At 42.3% G+C, this 14,198-nt stretch overlaps 1 protein-coding gene across 2 annotated transcripts in view; it reads right to left on the reverse strand.

Moving 5' to 3' along the window:
- Positions 1–1,640: 1,640 nt before the first annotated feature.
- Positions 1,641–14,198, reverse strand: part of vps50 (VPS50 subunit of EARP/GARPII complex) — an 80,060-nt gene continuing 67,502 nt past the window's right edge. For both annotated transcript variants that reach the window (XM_084033071.1, XM_084033072.1), the window contains 6 exons: positions 13,576–13,724; positions 11,090–11,186; positions 10,233–10,391; positions 6,753–6,874; positions 3,626–3,815; positions 1,641–3,089 (listed from right to left, as the gene is read on the reverse strand). In XM_084033071.1, coding sequence (XP_083889197.1) covers positions 2,970–3,089; positions 3,626–3,815; positions 6,753–6,874; positions 10,233–10,391; positions 11,090–11,186; positions 13,576–13,724 — 837 coding nt within the window. In that variant the 3' untranslated portion in view covers positions 1,641–2,969. The remainder of the gene's footprint in view (positions 3,090–3,625; positions 3,816–6,752; positions 6,875–10,232; positions 10,392–11,089; positions 11,187–13,575; positions 13,725–14,198) is intronic.

Raw genomic sequence — 14,198 nt, forward strand, 5'->3', positions numbered from 1 at the left:
TGACAGCTGACCTAACAGCGCTCTTCAACCTCTCATTTTTACTCTTTTATTTTGACATTTTCACTATTATTTATCTTCATGTAACAGTAAGAGATTTGGACTGTTACTTGTGTAACAATGTACTGAAATAAAAGTTAAAATGATATACTCTGAGTAAGTGTTGCATTATTAAACTGGAAGGGGGGGGGGGGGGGGTTGCTGTTAAATTAAAGAGTAGCTTTAAAAGATAAATTGCATTGAATGTGAGCGTGTAGTGGAACAGGATGAGGAACGTGTCCTCTCATGTCCAAACCAACAAGACATTCACAGCAGTTTGCAGCATGGGCACACAACTGAAACTCAATTATAAATACACATCTTCCTCAGTGTAGCCTCGCTAGATTGAACCAGGAAGGAGACGAAAACGGTATTAGCTGTCATAGAGATGACAGTTAATAAAGTTGACTTTAAGAAACAGAAAAAAAAAATATATATATATACATAATGAAGTGTTGTTGGCGTTCTCATCTGGATGGTAAAAATAAAAATGCATTTCTCCTTCAGCAGGTTTTACTAATTATGAAGCTTTCACTGAGTGACAGAATTTTTCACAATCTAAATTAATCTCATCTCCTCCTCGAGTACCAACTTGTTCTTTTGTGTACAAGCAGCACGTCTCATCAGCATCTCCGCTTGTTTCCACAATGACTTTTATCCCCCCTCCGACGTCACATCTCGTCCTGTCCATCATCGTGCAAAGTCAACATGACTAAGCGATGTTCTCGGTTACATGTGAGTGAATCCACTTGAATGAAGTCTTTGTGTGGGAACTGAGGCCATGAGGGTCAGTGATAGTGATTTCTATGAGCTTGGCTTGTGAAATTTGGCAAAAACACAGCGGTGAAGAGCACCTGGTCTTTTATCTGAAAATAAAGGGTTACCAAGCAACGGCGTCACTGGAGCTGCACGGCCCAGCTTGGCACCCAAAGGTGCCGTGTAAGGATGGTTGGAGCAGCGGTGTTGGGGAGGGAGGGAGGGAGGGAGGGAGGGGGCAGAAAACGCCACAAGAAAATGCAGCACACAACAAAAAGCACATGAAGTGAAGGTCAAACTGTTACCATAACCGCAGTACACATCAGACCTGATCCACATGGGAACCAAGATCCCAATTCTATTAAGATGTTTGGTGGTTTTGTCCAGGTTTATCAGAAGATTAAAAAAAGAAAGTGGACGGGGACGTCTATGTGAAGTAACCAGTAATGTGTTAACCAGACAAGCATGTATGTGTGGACTCTGGACCGATACAGAAAGAACAGCTTCAGCCTGAACACACAGTTAATAGAAAAGTCAGCAGTGTATAAAAACCCAGTGAGTCATCAAAGTTATAATGAGCTCTTTGGATTCAACCTGATCAGCAGGCTCCTCCTAAACAGGAAGGCCGACGGCTTGGAACCATACAGGAAGCCGGATTAATTAATGTGACAGCGTCCTGCTCCCGGCTGAGGAATGCTTCATTAGGACGGACGGCAGCGCTGCTAGGAGGCGACACTCCTTTTCTGACATAACTGCTGAGGCGCTGAGATTTAAAACATCGGACGCGATTAATAGATTACGTTTATAAATGGCGCTGTGAGGATTAACAGGTAAGAATGACGAGAGTCCACGGTTAGTGTGTTTATTATGTTAGAATCACTTTGGTTCGACCTACAGTTCCAACAACGATTACTGATTTTCCACTATAGTGCACTTGACCCTTGACATAATTTGACAATGTTTAAATATTTGTGTTTGTTACAACGTGAGGCGATAAGTGACGAGCACACATCCAGCGATTATCAACTAAAAACCCAAACAAGACACAGAGCGAGAAATAAATACAGACATTGTTCAAAAACATTCACATTTACAGTATTCTTCTTGGAATAGCTGCACAGAAAGAGTTGAAGCCATAGCACACATTTTAACTTCAATTTCCCCCCCGATCTGGTCTGGTCTGGTCCAGTTAAACTAAAGGCTGGAGTGAGGGAAGGTTCAGAGGAAAGCTTGACAGTTTAACTACTAAGGAATCCCATAATCATGAAGTACCTCACTGCAATAAACCTACAAAACCGATTTAACTGCTCATGGAGAAGGCCGGAGACTGAAATCAAAGATCAAAATAACAAACAAACGAACGCAAGTGCAGATATTCTCTTTTGTTAACATCAACTACAGCAATTTATATTACTTTCAAAATCATCGTTATATTAGATTTATAATAAAGGACGAAACAAAACAAAGAAGCAGAGCATCCGATGAGACGCAGCAAATACCCTGAAGAGAAACAATATGCAGCTAATAACTAATAATGCATGATTAAAGTGAACAATAACCCAGATCTACTGTATTTCCACTGGGGGAGGGGGGGGGGCATTCAATCGTGACAAGCTTAATATTAGATAGCGGCGGTTCAGAACTTCTACAGACTTATTGGATCTGTAACTGGGAGACATTTACCACAAAATCATACAACATTATAGAACTCGTAAATCACCTTGAATCTCAAGGTCAAGTTTGTGTCAGATATTGAGCACGGCTGGTGAAAACAGAATGGAATGCCACAAACGGTCCACCGACACAACGTTGAATCCTGTATTTGTTGTGCGGTCATCGAAGAGAAGTGAAAATGGTTGCAGGCAATTTGCAGAAAAACCTCCTAAGCAGCGAGTTATTAAAGGAAAAGGTAAAAGTGCATGCATCATGGTACATCATGCTTGAGAGTGAAAGTATTCATGTTCATCAGAATATCACATCATGTGTTTTGACCTGTACGATAACAGATAATTAGCATTTGGTCAACAGTTGTGTGCAGTCGTCCTACTCGTGTATGTGCTGTACGCGACCTTAATGCTGCGAACTGAAAAATGAACACATTCTACGCCGAGCTCCGTCCGCGGGAGCTCCTCTGTTGGAGTGTCCTGTCTCTGTCGGGGTCCGCTCCGCTCCTCGGCCTATCTCTTGGGTCTGTCGATGTCATCGATGGCCGCCAGCAGTTTCTGGCGAGCCTTCTTGTTTATATGCGAGCCGAGGCACACGTTCACCAGGTTGGCGAGCTGCTTCATGGAGTACTCCTGCACGAGGACACCAAGAGTGAGTCAGCAGAACAGAAACGCTCGCAGAGAAACGCAGGAGAGAAAAAAAGAAAACTACTTCAAGGTTGAGTAGGTCATTTGGAAAAACCACAGAAACTGACTTTGAATGCATCGCCGAACCAGAAAAATCTCCAGCCGACTTTTTTGATTGGACGGGCTTTTTACAGTCCTGCCACGGCCACAGATGTCTTTTCATGTCAGAGGATTCAATGTTTTCATTGCTATCGGTTACGAGGATGTCAAGTAAGATAACAGAACGTGTTTAGAATCACCTACTCAACCTTTAAAGGAATGGTGATCTACCTGAAAATGTGTTTTTGTTACCTTAGAATGACACGTTTATATCTACATATGCAACAGGTCCTCTTACGGAGCTGCCATGTTTATACGGTAGCCCAGAACGGACAAAACAAGTCCTTTCGAGAACTGCCAGATCCTACACACTGCACCTTTAAATCAAACTTTCTATTCAGTGTTGCCTAAGAGACAAACACTGCAATCCTTCGCCGTCTCACCCTGTGGTTCTTAATGAACTGCTCCATGTCATTCTCAGTCAGGTAGTAGGCCTTGATGTAGGTCTCAACGAACTCTTTATCGGGGATGGGTCGCAGGTCGGTCAGCCTCTCCAGCTTCATGAGGAACTGCTGGAAGTCCAGCTGCATCAGGGCCCGCCCCTCGTTGCTGCATTTCTTCACATTGGCATAGCTGCAGGACCAAACAGCAGAGCAGAGGAGTCGTAACGGGCCTCTTGTTCATAAAAAGGAGAATGTCGCCTTGCAATGTTTTTAGATTACTTTTTACTTTAGCTCCCTGCTGTGAAATTAGCATGTGTTAAAAACTGTCTGGAAAATTTTCTGCCAGGTTCTATCAACATTTGAATCAAAATGGAAATGGTGTCAAAGCTCCAGCAGCAAAGAAAAGGAATTTAAGTTACGGCAGACTCTCATTGCTTTTAAAAATGTTTTATTAAAGATGCAAGAATGTACTTTATATTTTGATAGAAGTACTACTTGTATCTGCATGTCGCTCATTTCATTGAAGTCTCTAATATAGCAAAGGCAGAATTCTTCTATTTCATGCATAACACCTGGTTTCTGTTGCATGTTTTTATGTTGTTACACGTGTTGTTGTTCTTTTCTATTTTTGTCCTCACGTGTCGGATTCAATCTGTCTGTCCTTTTATCTGGTTTGGGAATATTCGGACAGGCAGCGTTGTGCGTCGTGTAACAGCAGGTTTCATGTACTGAAAGGACGAACATGAGTCCTGCGTGTGTCCGATATTAAATATGACATCAGGTTGTTCCGTCTGTACCGTGAGGGTGGGAGTACACATGCATGTGTGTGTGTGTGTTTCAGGTGTTTGGCAGCAGAGGCCATTGTCCACTGGCAGGTCAGCCTGTGACATTACTACATTAACACGCCGCACAAACAGGTCTGCTCTGTCTCACACCGCACGTTCCCTCTCTTCTGTTTCCATTTTCTGCCTCACCCCCCCCCCTCTCTCTCTCTTTCATCACCTCTCCCTGTCATCTTCACTCTCCCTCTCTCACTCTTACGCTCGTCAGGCCTGCCGCCGAGCCCCTGAGCTCCGGCTCGGAGTGCCAACAGGGCCATTCCTGCGAGTCCAAGGGGAGACGAGAGCTGGACGGAGAAATTGAACAACAGGCTGAGCGAAGTCGGAGTGAAAACAAACAAATATGAGGAGTCAGCCTCGCTGTGCCAGAGGGGTGGGAGACGTGTGTTTGTGTGGAGGAAGTGGACTGGGAGAACCAGTCGTAATGGGCCATTTGTTCATCGGAAAGAGTTTCAAAGTTCTCTTACGCAACGGGAAGAAAAGCGCTCAGCAAATGTGCTGCGAGGTAAACATGTCCAGTACTCACTGATGATGTTCTCTCTCCTTCTTTCAACACTTTTGCAAGCACTAAACCACTTAACAAGCATTTGTTTTGAACCTAAACAACTTTACGTCGCTGTCATTACAACCCCAGAAACACTCTCACTATAACCTGAACCAATTAACTGGGAAGGACTTTGGCCTCAGCCGATTCCTTGTTCCCAATGAAACGTGTGTGACCTTACGATAATTATCAGCCGTTAACGACTCGCTTCAACCCCATGGAGGGGGCGCTAATCACACCTTCGATCTAAAACCCCACTTCCCACACACACACACACTCCGGGGACGCTGTTGCTGAGGCGTTGTATCACCTGTCACGACCCAAATGTGTCGCTTACAAGGGAGAAAATGGTGAAATGCATTACAAGGGATGTGTCAAGAGCATTTTACGGTTTGTGAGAGTGGGCCGTGTCATGCAATGCCCCGATGGAGCGATGTCCGACTGGCGGCGAGGGTTGCCAGCACGAGGGGAGAACAGACGGCAGGAATTTAGAGTGGTTTTCTACGGGGATTACTCCGAAGGAACTTGGCAACGGTCTCCGGGTTTCTTATGTACTGTAGGTAATTTCCCCTGGCCTTCATGGTGCTTGACAACATGCTTTTTGGAAAGATTTTTTTTTTTCTTTTTTTAATTTATGATGTGCAGATGTTCAAACCAAGGGATAGAGGGAGGAAGAAAAAAAAATTCCACTTCTCCTGGATCATTATCTCTCAAAGCGTAGTGGATGAGAGTCGGGGGCTTCAAATGACGGCGATGCGATCGCTCATAAATGCTGTTTGGTAAGTGGACAAGCTTCAGGGCTCTTTTTACAACTGTAGAGTAAAAACACATTCAAGTGAAAAAGAAACCCAGGACGGACTTAAAATGTACCATCGGCACTGTATTTAGCTTGGTTACATTACGGTTCTGAATCATTCATAACGCTGAAATGTGGATTGAGCAATCTGCGTGTTTTGTGCACAATTCCTTCCTCCCTGCAGCACAGTATCCATTCAACATGAATAGCACGGAACTGCTTCCTGAAGAGCTGCTGAGATTTCCCAAAATAAATATTGAATACACAAACATGGTATTGCTGACTATTTATACCTCTCTATTTTTTATCACTTATTCTATTATTAAATACATGTATTTATGTGGGTATGAAATGCTATCTAAGCTGCAACATTTCCACAAAGAACGGCAATTAAAAGATAATTAGACAGGAATTCGGTAAAAGTGGATTCATAGCACGTAGGATAATTACAGAACGTGTGACTTTTGAAGCTTTTCCTCCCTAAATGTGTTTGAGTTGATGACAACAGTCCAACTCAAACTTGAATATGCATGTTTTTCTCGATATAGAGATTGTTGTTAGTTGTGTGGGAGGCCTGCCGTGAAAAATTCAAGGACAAACTGCAGTCTGGACTTGTGCTCTTACTCTTCAAGTGCTCTCAGTGGGGAAAAAATAGAAAATGCACAACAAAGTGTACAGAGAGGAACATCGTGCTCAGGAAAAGTCACAGGAACTGAAACACGACTTGTCTCAACACCCTCTGCCTAAATGTTGTGAACAGGTACTGTTTAGAGTCGCTGTTTCACACAGAAGGAACACATTATGCGCGTTAATTCTGAACTGTGTTTTTCTATGTTTTGACACATTCATAGTGGCAAAAAACTAGCTTTGGCTGCAACATCGGCAGAATGATGCCAGACTGCACAAACGTCCCGTTGATGCTGAAGAGGTGTTTTGTGAAGTGCGTACCCTTCTACGAGAGTCCTGTTGGCCAGGCGGATGCAGTGCTCCCACAGCACGTTGGACACAGGCAGCGGGATGCGCACATGTCTGGAAACGTCCTGCAGCCGCTTGTTAAACTGCTCAAACTCCTGGAAAGGGTGAACACATTCAAGAGTTAACAAAAAAAAGTAGCAGAAATAAATTCACGTCAACATATATAATCGATATCTAGCATATATCATAGTGGATCACTGTTTACCTGAATAAAAAACATTGTATCGAATCTATTATAAATACATATCCATAATATCTGATGGTTATCAGCTTGTGCAAGGTATAGTAAACACACCTATGTACTATATAAGACTTTTATAAAGGAAACAAGCCACAATGTGACAAATACAACATTGGTTTCCCAACTGGAAGACATAAATAAAATAAAAGGCTTCATGAACAACATACAGATACATTTCCTCTCATTGCTCTCAGCTACTTAAAGAAGCTGAACCGTGTTATAAAGCATAATTATTTTACAGTCTGCATTAGGGGATTGTATCAATCTCTTTTCATAAATGAAGCTATTTATTATTTATTATCACAGTACACACTGTACATAAAGTGCTCATTCTAAACAGTGGTATTACTAGAAATACAGGCAATCAATCAAGGCCAAATAATGTTCCCCAGCCCACGGCACGTCTGAGTTATTGTACTTAACGGAGCTAATTTCATGATTTTGCATTCTTGAACCGATGAGCAAAAAAATCCTGAAGTACTGAGCAGACGGGGGCAGGAAGTTCGAATCCATCGAGCCACAAATCATGCGTTAAACGAATCATTTGTGCGCCGCTGAGTTCTGTTCTCAGATTTGGGAACATTCCAACTGGACTCATTCATTAACTTTGATGTGAACGCAGCAGCTTACAGTCGAGCTGCGGGCTCTTTTCATTTGCTTCGTCTAATAGAGTCATTCCCACAAGCCTGGATCAGGACCCACAGGTGGGTCGTGGCAGATTTTATTATGGGGTCTCAGAATACATTTACAGAATTTCTTCTGCCGTAGAATGTTAATGAATCATTTTAGCCTTCTTTTAACATCGAGAGGAAGAAATTAATAGAATGAGATAGTCTGTTTACTCTGCCTTAAATGCTTTTATTTGGTCTCATTTATAAAGTATGAAAGGAACGTTCATTTACACACAAATTTGCTCTTCTCGGGATTTGTACATAAGTCCTAATGCGAACTGGGTTGTAGAAACCATGTTGAGATTCCATTGGAGACTTGCTCACATCTCCTCAATACCTTATCTCACCATTTATTGCGACAAAATATAAATTCCATGCCCAAGTACATAAAAAAAGACAAATCACGAGGGTGTTGCTTCAACATCTCTCGGAATGTTCCTCCTTTCTTCTTCAGTACACAAAGATGTACGACACAGTCCCGGTCACCAGTGGCCCACGGCTACATGTGCCGTGGGCCATGGAGACGGGTTTCAGCTACGCACCGCTGTGTGCTCACTGCACTCTGAAATGTTCCATTATGGATGATATCACACAATTAAGACGTGATGTCGCTGTTTACAGGAACAAATGGCAGTGCGTAAAGACTGCACATACTAATGTGTCCCAAGCACGCGGTTTTCCAGTGTGGGTTTTGCAAACACCCTTCCGACAAAATTAATTCAAAACTGTCATATTAAAAAAAATGAAGGTGGATTTTAAGGCGTACACGACTGCCGTGCGTTTTTCCAGCCAAGAATGAAATGTTATTCATTCACAAACAGTTCCACAATAGTTTCTGCTGCTGCATTTCCTCGCCACTTTATATGCAAATCAATGCCATTGTTGAATGCTGGTGATCAACTCCGAATTCATGAATAAAACATCCTCCTGCATGCACCACGGCAAAAATGTAGCGCGCACTTTTCAATCAATGCACACAACGCAATCGGCACGCATTACTAGTGTCTGACAAGTCGGCGGAGGAAGGCTATTAGCACCTGATGGGGGGGAAAAGCACACGCTAGACGAAATGTGCACCGCGTCAGTCCATCAGCTGGACCGTTTTGACAAGGTCGGCCAGCGAAACAGAGATTTCCCCCCTCAGGCAGTTTAGCCCATAAGCTTAATTAGATTGACTTAACGGCAAAGCCATCAGAGCCAAACAAAGATCTACGAGCCACTCAGGAAAGGCAAATAGGCGAGTTGGAGCGGAAAACTTTCAACTGTGACGGGATGTGTACATATTTATTTATCTATTTCAACAGCGCCTGGAACTGTGATTTAATGGACAGCTTTATAAGACATGCTGATGCGTGTGCAGGGATCCGTCCTGGTTTACCGACGGTCTGTTCAGGATTTCAGACCGCGGCGAGCCCTTCAGACCTTTCTGTCTCTGAATGTCAGAGGTGAGCAGATTAGTGCCGTGTGTCCTTCCACCTCTATGCAACATTTATAATATGAAGGGGCCAGCATGCATAAAGACACACATTTAGTGGAAAACTGTCAATTTCAAAAATACTTCAGGGACCGGTGAACTCCAATCTCTTTAACAAAGCTGAAATTTCAGGAGAGATCTGCATGCAGCTCTCAACAGCTCAACCACTCTGTACTAAATTATTCACCCCATCCCTAATAATTAATATTAAAGGTCCCTGAATGAATTTAAACTCACGAGGGACAACAAGGAACTGCTCAACTTTAAGTGGAATAAAGTGCAACGCTTTATGTAAATGACACAGATGTTAAACGGATAAGTCCAGATTGGATTTCTCAAGTACAACAAAAACACTGTGTGGAAAATCCCTGCTAAATAAAAGCAACTCTATTACAGCAGCCTTTTTGTGTGTTCCACTTTTTTTTTTGTTATTGAAGATAGCGCATGACACATGAGGGGGCTGCAGTGTACACTTAGTATTTGTTTGGAGAGAAAAAAAATTAATATTGGGACATTTTGAACAATTCTGAACTTTTCCCGAATATAAAATAAACAAGAACACAAAAAACTATTTAAACAGGGACATGAGTGTTGGAAGAAGAGACTGATTAGACTGTAACAGGTCAGTTATCGTAACAAATGCACAGATGTTTTTTACGAACTGACTCCTCGCAGCTTTTCATTGTGTTTTAGAGTTTTTCAGCTCGTTGTTTTGGTTAACTCTCACCACTCTCATCAACCTCGTTTCCAGAAGAAGCTCCGATAAACTGACGCTAGCTGCCCATCCCAAAAAGGCTAAGTGGAGCATTTAGACACTCCCTTAGGAGTTGGTGGAGACCAAAACAGTGCTAAAAGGAGAGTGAATATTGGAATTACACCCCCAACTCCAAATGAATGCTAATGGTTCTCCATAATAATAAATTAACCACTCTTTGCGAACATGGTAGCCACTATATTTCCCAACTGCAAAAAACAAACAAATAAATATATCCATCCCAATCGTTATCAGATCCAGCCCACATGCCAGCACATCACATGTCACATCAACATCTCTTATGCAACATTACCTTTAGCAGGACGTCCACATATACATTATGCTGCGACATTATCTCCCTAATGTCCCATTTAACGCCAGCCATCAGCAGCAACATTTGTTCATAGTCGATGGCCTTGGCGGCTACAATCCAGTATATCGGTTTCCGAAGTTCACTGGCTGTGGACACCGTCTGAGTGAAGGAAGGGAGAAGACACGTATGGGAGTGATATTCAACATTCTTTGGACTATTATGTACACAATGAACACTTTATGCGGCGGACATGAAATCATCGATTGCACAATATTTCCAAGAGTGAAATCATAGGACGTGACATTCATTTAATGTTTGGGGAAAATAGACCTGGCTGTCTCTATCGGCACGTTTCAAATGTCAAGTTGACAAAATAAGGAAAGAGCTTCCGGCATTGACAACCAATTTTCTCCTTTGTTGATCAAGAACAGCAATGCATGCTGGGTCGCAGTTACATGGTTATTTTGCTCTACTGTGAAATAGGCTTTTTAAAGAAAACAGAAAGACAAGACTGGTGGCTACAAATAAAAGAGTAAATGCAACTGGAACGTTTCCCAGAGCATAATGATATTGAAGATAATGTGCATATGTGACAATATGTCAGTCTTAAATGTGTCTGTTAGTTGAAGAATTATAAATCATATTGGATTAAAAATCGATGGATATTATTTATAATATTTTTGTTTTAAGTCATCCGAGCTTTAGAAGCAGGTCCATGATAAGCATGCAGAGTGATCATACATTGAAGAATCATTAAATAATGAAATACAAAGTGATTCATGACGGTTTGGTCTTAGTCAGTTGTTTGGTACACCAGTAAAAATGACAGTTACTTTAAAAAGCAGGTGCAAGTATACCTGGGAGTAAAACTGCTGCAGGAAGGGCTTCTTGGCTGCAGGCATCATTGTGTCCAGGTGGGACTGGAGGGATTCAAACTGTTCAGCCAGAAAAACACTGAGGAAAAAAACACAAAACAGCCAATTAATCTGGTTCCGTTGTGGCATACCTTGGTCTGAAAGATTTTCCAGCGTGACAGAATTTTTTTTTTTTTTTGTATTACTCTACAGATCTATCAAGTAAAGCTAATATTACTCTTGATTTAATTTTGGTTCGACACTCTAGATGTTACCTTTTCACTCATCAGCACAATATTTTGTCATCTCTGTTACTGTTACCTCTGCTAAACTTACTACTACTGATGCTACCCGGTACCAATATGTTGCATGTCTCCTAAAAGTCTTCTGTCAATATAATTACTTGTACTGTTTAAACACCCTTCTCCACTGTTGCAGCAGTGTAATCTCTCCCCCCGTGATCATTAGTTTGATGTAATAAACAGACTCCAGTGTTGTCACGACATAAATGATCCTCTTGTCTCTCAATTCCTTCTGATTTCTAGTCTCACCTCATGAGGCGAAGCATCATTTATGCCCAACAAAGCATGCAGATTGATTTCAGTTATCTTTGAATAACATGCTGACGAAGTGAAGTAGCAGAAAGAAAAAGAAATACAGGGCCAAACAAAAAGGTTCGACACAATAGAGGCCATTTGAGTCACCAATGGCTTTGTAGTTTTACCAGAAACTGAATGAACACAGAGGTTTGAGTTCAGGAGTCACGACCGCTGCAGTACAGCGCCACTCACACAGCGTTTTCTTTAGAGAGAACAACACAAATGACTGGACAGCGTAATGTACGAGAAGAAAACAACTCAGCAAGACTGGAGCCTCCTGCCACTCCTGCCAGTAGGACCCAAAACGACCCTGTCAATCTGAGCATCTATCGTCCTGTTCCTGAATCAGCTGATGAAGCAATCTGAGCGACAATATTATTCAGTTTTTAAACAAACGAGAGCATTCTTGTATATTTTGAATACTAAAAGATGGAGATAGAGTATATGGTTTTAAAAACTTTACGTAGAAGACCTCTCTAAATGATGCTGATCAGTGTCTCTTAGCAACACACATTTTGGTTGCATGGGAACATAACAGCTAAGTTTCCTTTTTTTTGGTTTAATTGGTAAAAACTGAAAAGCAGAAGCCTTAGATAAGCTTTACAATCCCTGGCCACACTAATGCTCCATAAAGCATCTGCAACAATACCACCCCGCCAAGTACACAGGTAACCCCCAACAGTACTACTCGTTAATAATATTAATAAGTGCTGTCTGCTAAACGCCAAATCTGAAAGCACAGCATTAAATACAGCCAGCAGCCCCATAAATATGCACCATGGACATTTATTCTTCTCGTGGTACAAAGGAAATCACATTAAGGTTGGCTGGAACAGCTTGTGTTGACCTCGGCAACATGCAGTGTGGGAAAGAAGGAGCCCGCCTTGTCGTTCACACTTATCTGATCACGCTTATAAAGACGACACCTGCACAACAGCGAGAAGGACACCTTACACAGCTCTGCATTGTCTGGGTGCTGGTCGGTCCTTGGTTTAAAAAAAGCCACACGCTCCTCACAAAGGTTAGCTGCTTTTATAATAACACTTTTTCAGACAGACAAAAAAACTTTCCACACCGTGCTGCCCAGAATAAGTCTGAATAAGTCTGAGCAAGTCTCCCCCCCCCTCAGGATCTTTTCCTTTCTAACTTTACCCAGGAAATAAATATGTTCACCTCTGCACTCTTTTACTTTCAATATTCTTCCGAGCTCGTTGGCTGCCTCCGATACACGAAACACTTCGTGTGAGAGAGTGTAAGCCTATTCAGCATTTCTTTACAGACTTTCATCATGAGGCACTGGTAGACCGCAGACAGTTCGAGGTCCAAAGATGTCGCCCTGACGATAGTTGAACCTAATTATGTTTGAGTAGTGTGTGTGGATATAATAACCATGTAGGGAGAAAATCATTTGTAAGTGAGTCACAAATTTCAAGAGTTTAAGAAAATGGCAAACTATAGGGAAACACTTGGAATTCTAATTAGCTGTAAAACGATTCTCTCTCTCTATTTCAATAATGTTTTTTTTTTTCCTTTTCAACTGCAGCGACACACAAACACATACTGCGGGGACTGCAAACCGTTGACGGCCAGGCTGTGTAATCGGCCTCGTTGGCTGATAAGAGAAAATGTGTTGATGAACCGGTATGTGAGACCCCACTGGCGGGATACACAAGTGATGAGAAGAAACAAGCACTGCTAATATCAGATTAGATAATAATCCACTCCCCCATGCCTGAGAAACAAAGAGCCATAACGTTGTGGGCTGTATTAAGGCATAATTGCATTGTGTCATTGATCGTTACTTGAACCGCTGCGTGGTTTGTGTGTGTGTGTGTGTGTGTGTGTGTGTGTGTGTGTGTGTGTGTGTGTGTGTGTGTGGAGGATACTTACAGAGACTCAGTGGCCACCACTCTCTGTGCTAGTCCATACAGAGTCCCACTGTTAGTCAGGACCACCAGTTGGCTGAGATGGGGGCTGGGCACTTTCTCCTTCCTGTCCTCTGCTGCACCGTGGACGATGACATTCTCACCCACCGCCTCCTGGAAGACACACGATATTTATCATAATCTTTCCATTTCAATCCTTAAAGACACTTTATAAGTTGTTAATAAGGCGTGAAACGGTTCACCTTCTATGCTTTGTTGTGTGAGTTGGAAGTCTAGTTATTATTAATATTAAACGAAGCGCAGAGACGTGACCAGGGAAGAGAGTTAGCAGCAGATTAAATACTGAGACATAATCAAATGATTTGTAACTATCAGTGTTCATCTGTTGTGGTTTCCGCGGAGGTGCCGCTTTGGAAGAGTAACCCGATATAACACTAGGTAGCTCAGAGGCCAAACAGACGGGATGTAGATGTATGCTGGTAAGCATAATCTGAAATTCAATCAACCTTGTGAAACTCGGTTACCTCCAAAGCACACATGCGCTGTAAAATACTGCTGACCAAACACTCCTCAATGGCAAGCATTTATCTTCCTTCTGGTATATTCCTCCACACCTCTCCAATCCAG

Source organism: Eutrigla gurnardus (assembly GCF_963514095.1).
Source record: "Eutrigla gurnardus genome assembly, chromosome: 17".
Lineage (NCBI taxonomy): Eukaryota > Metazoa > Chordata > Actinopteri > Perciformes > Triglidae > Eutrigla > Eutrigla gurnardus.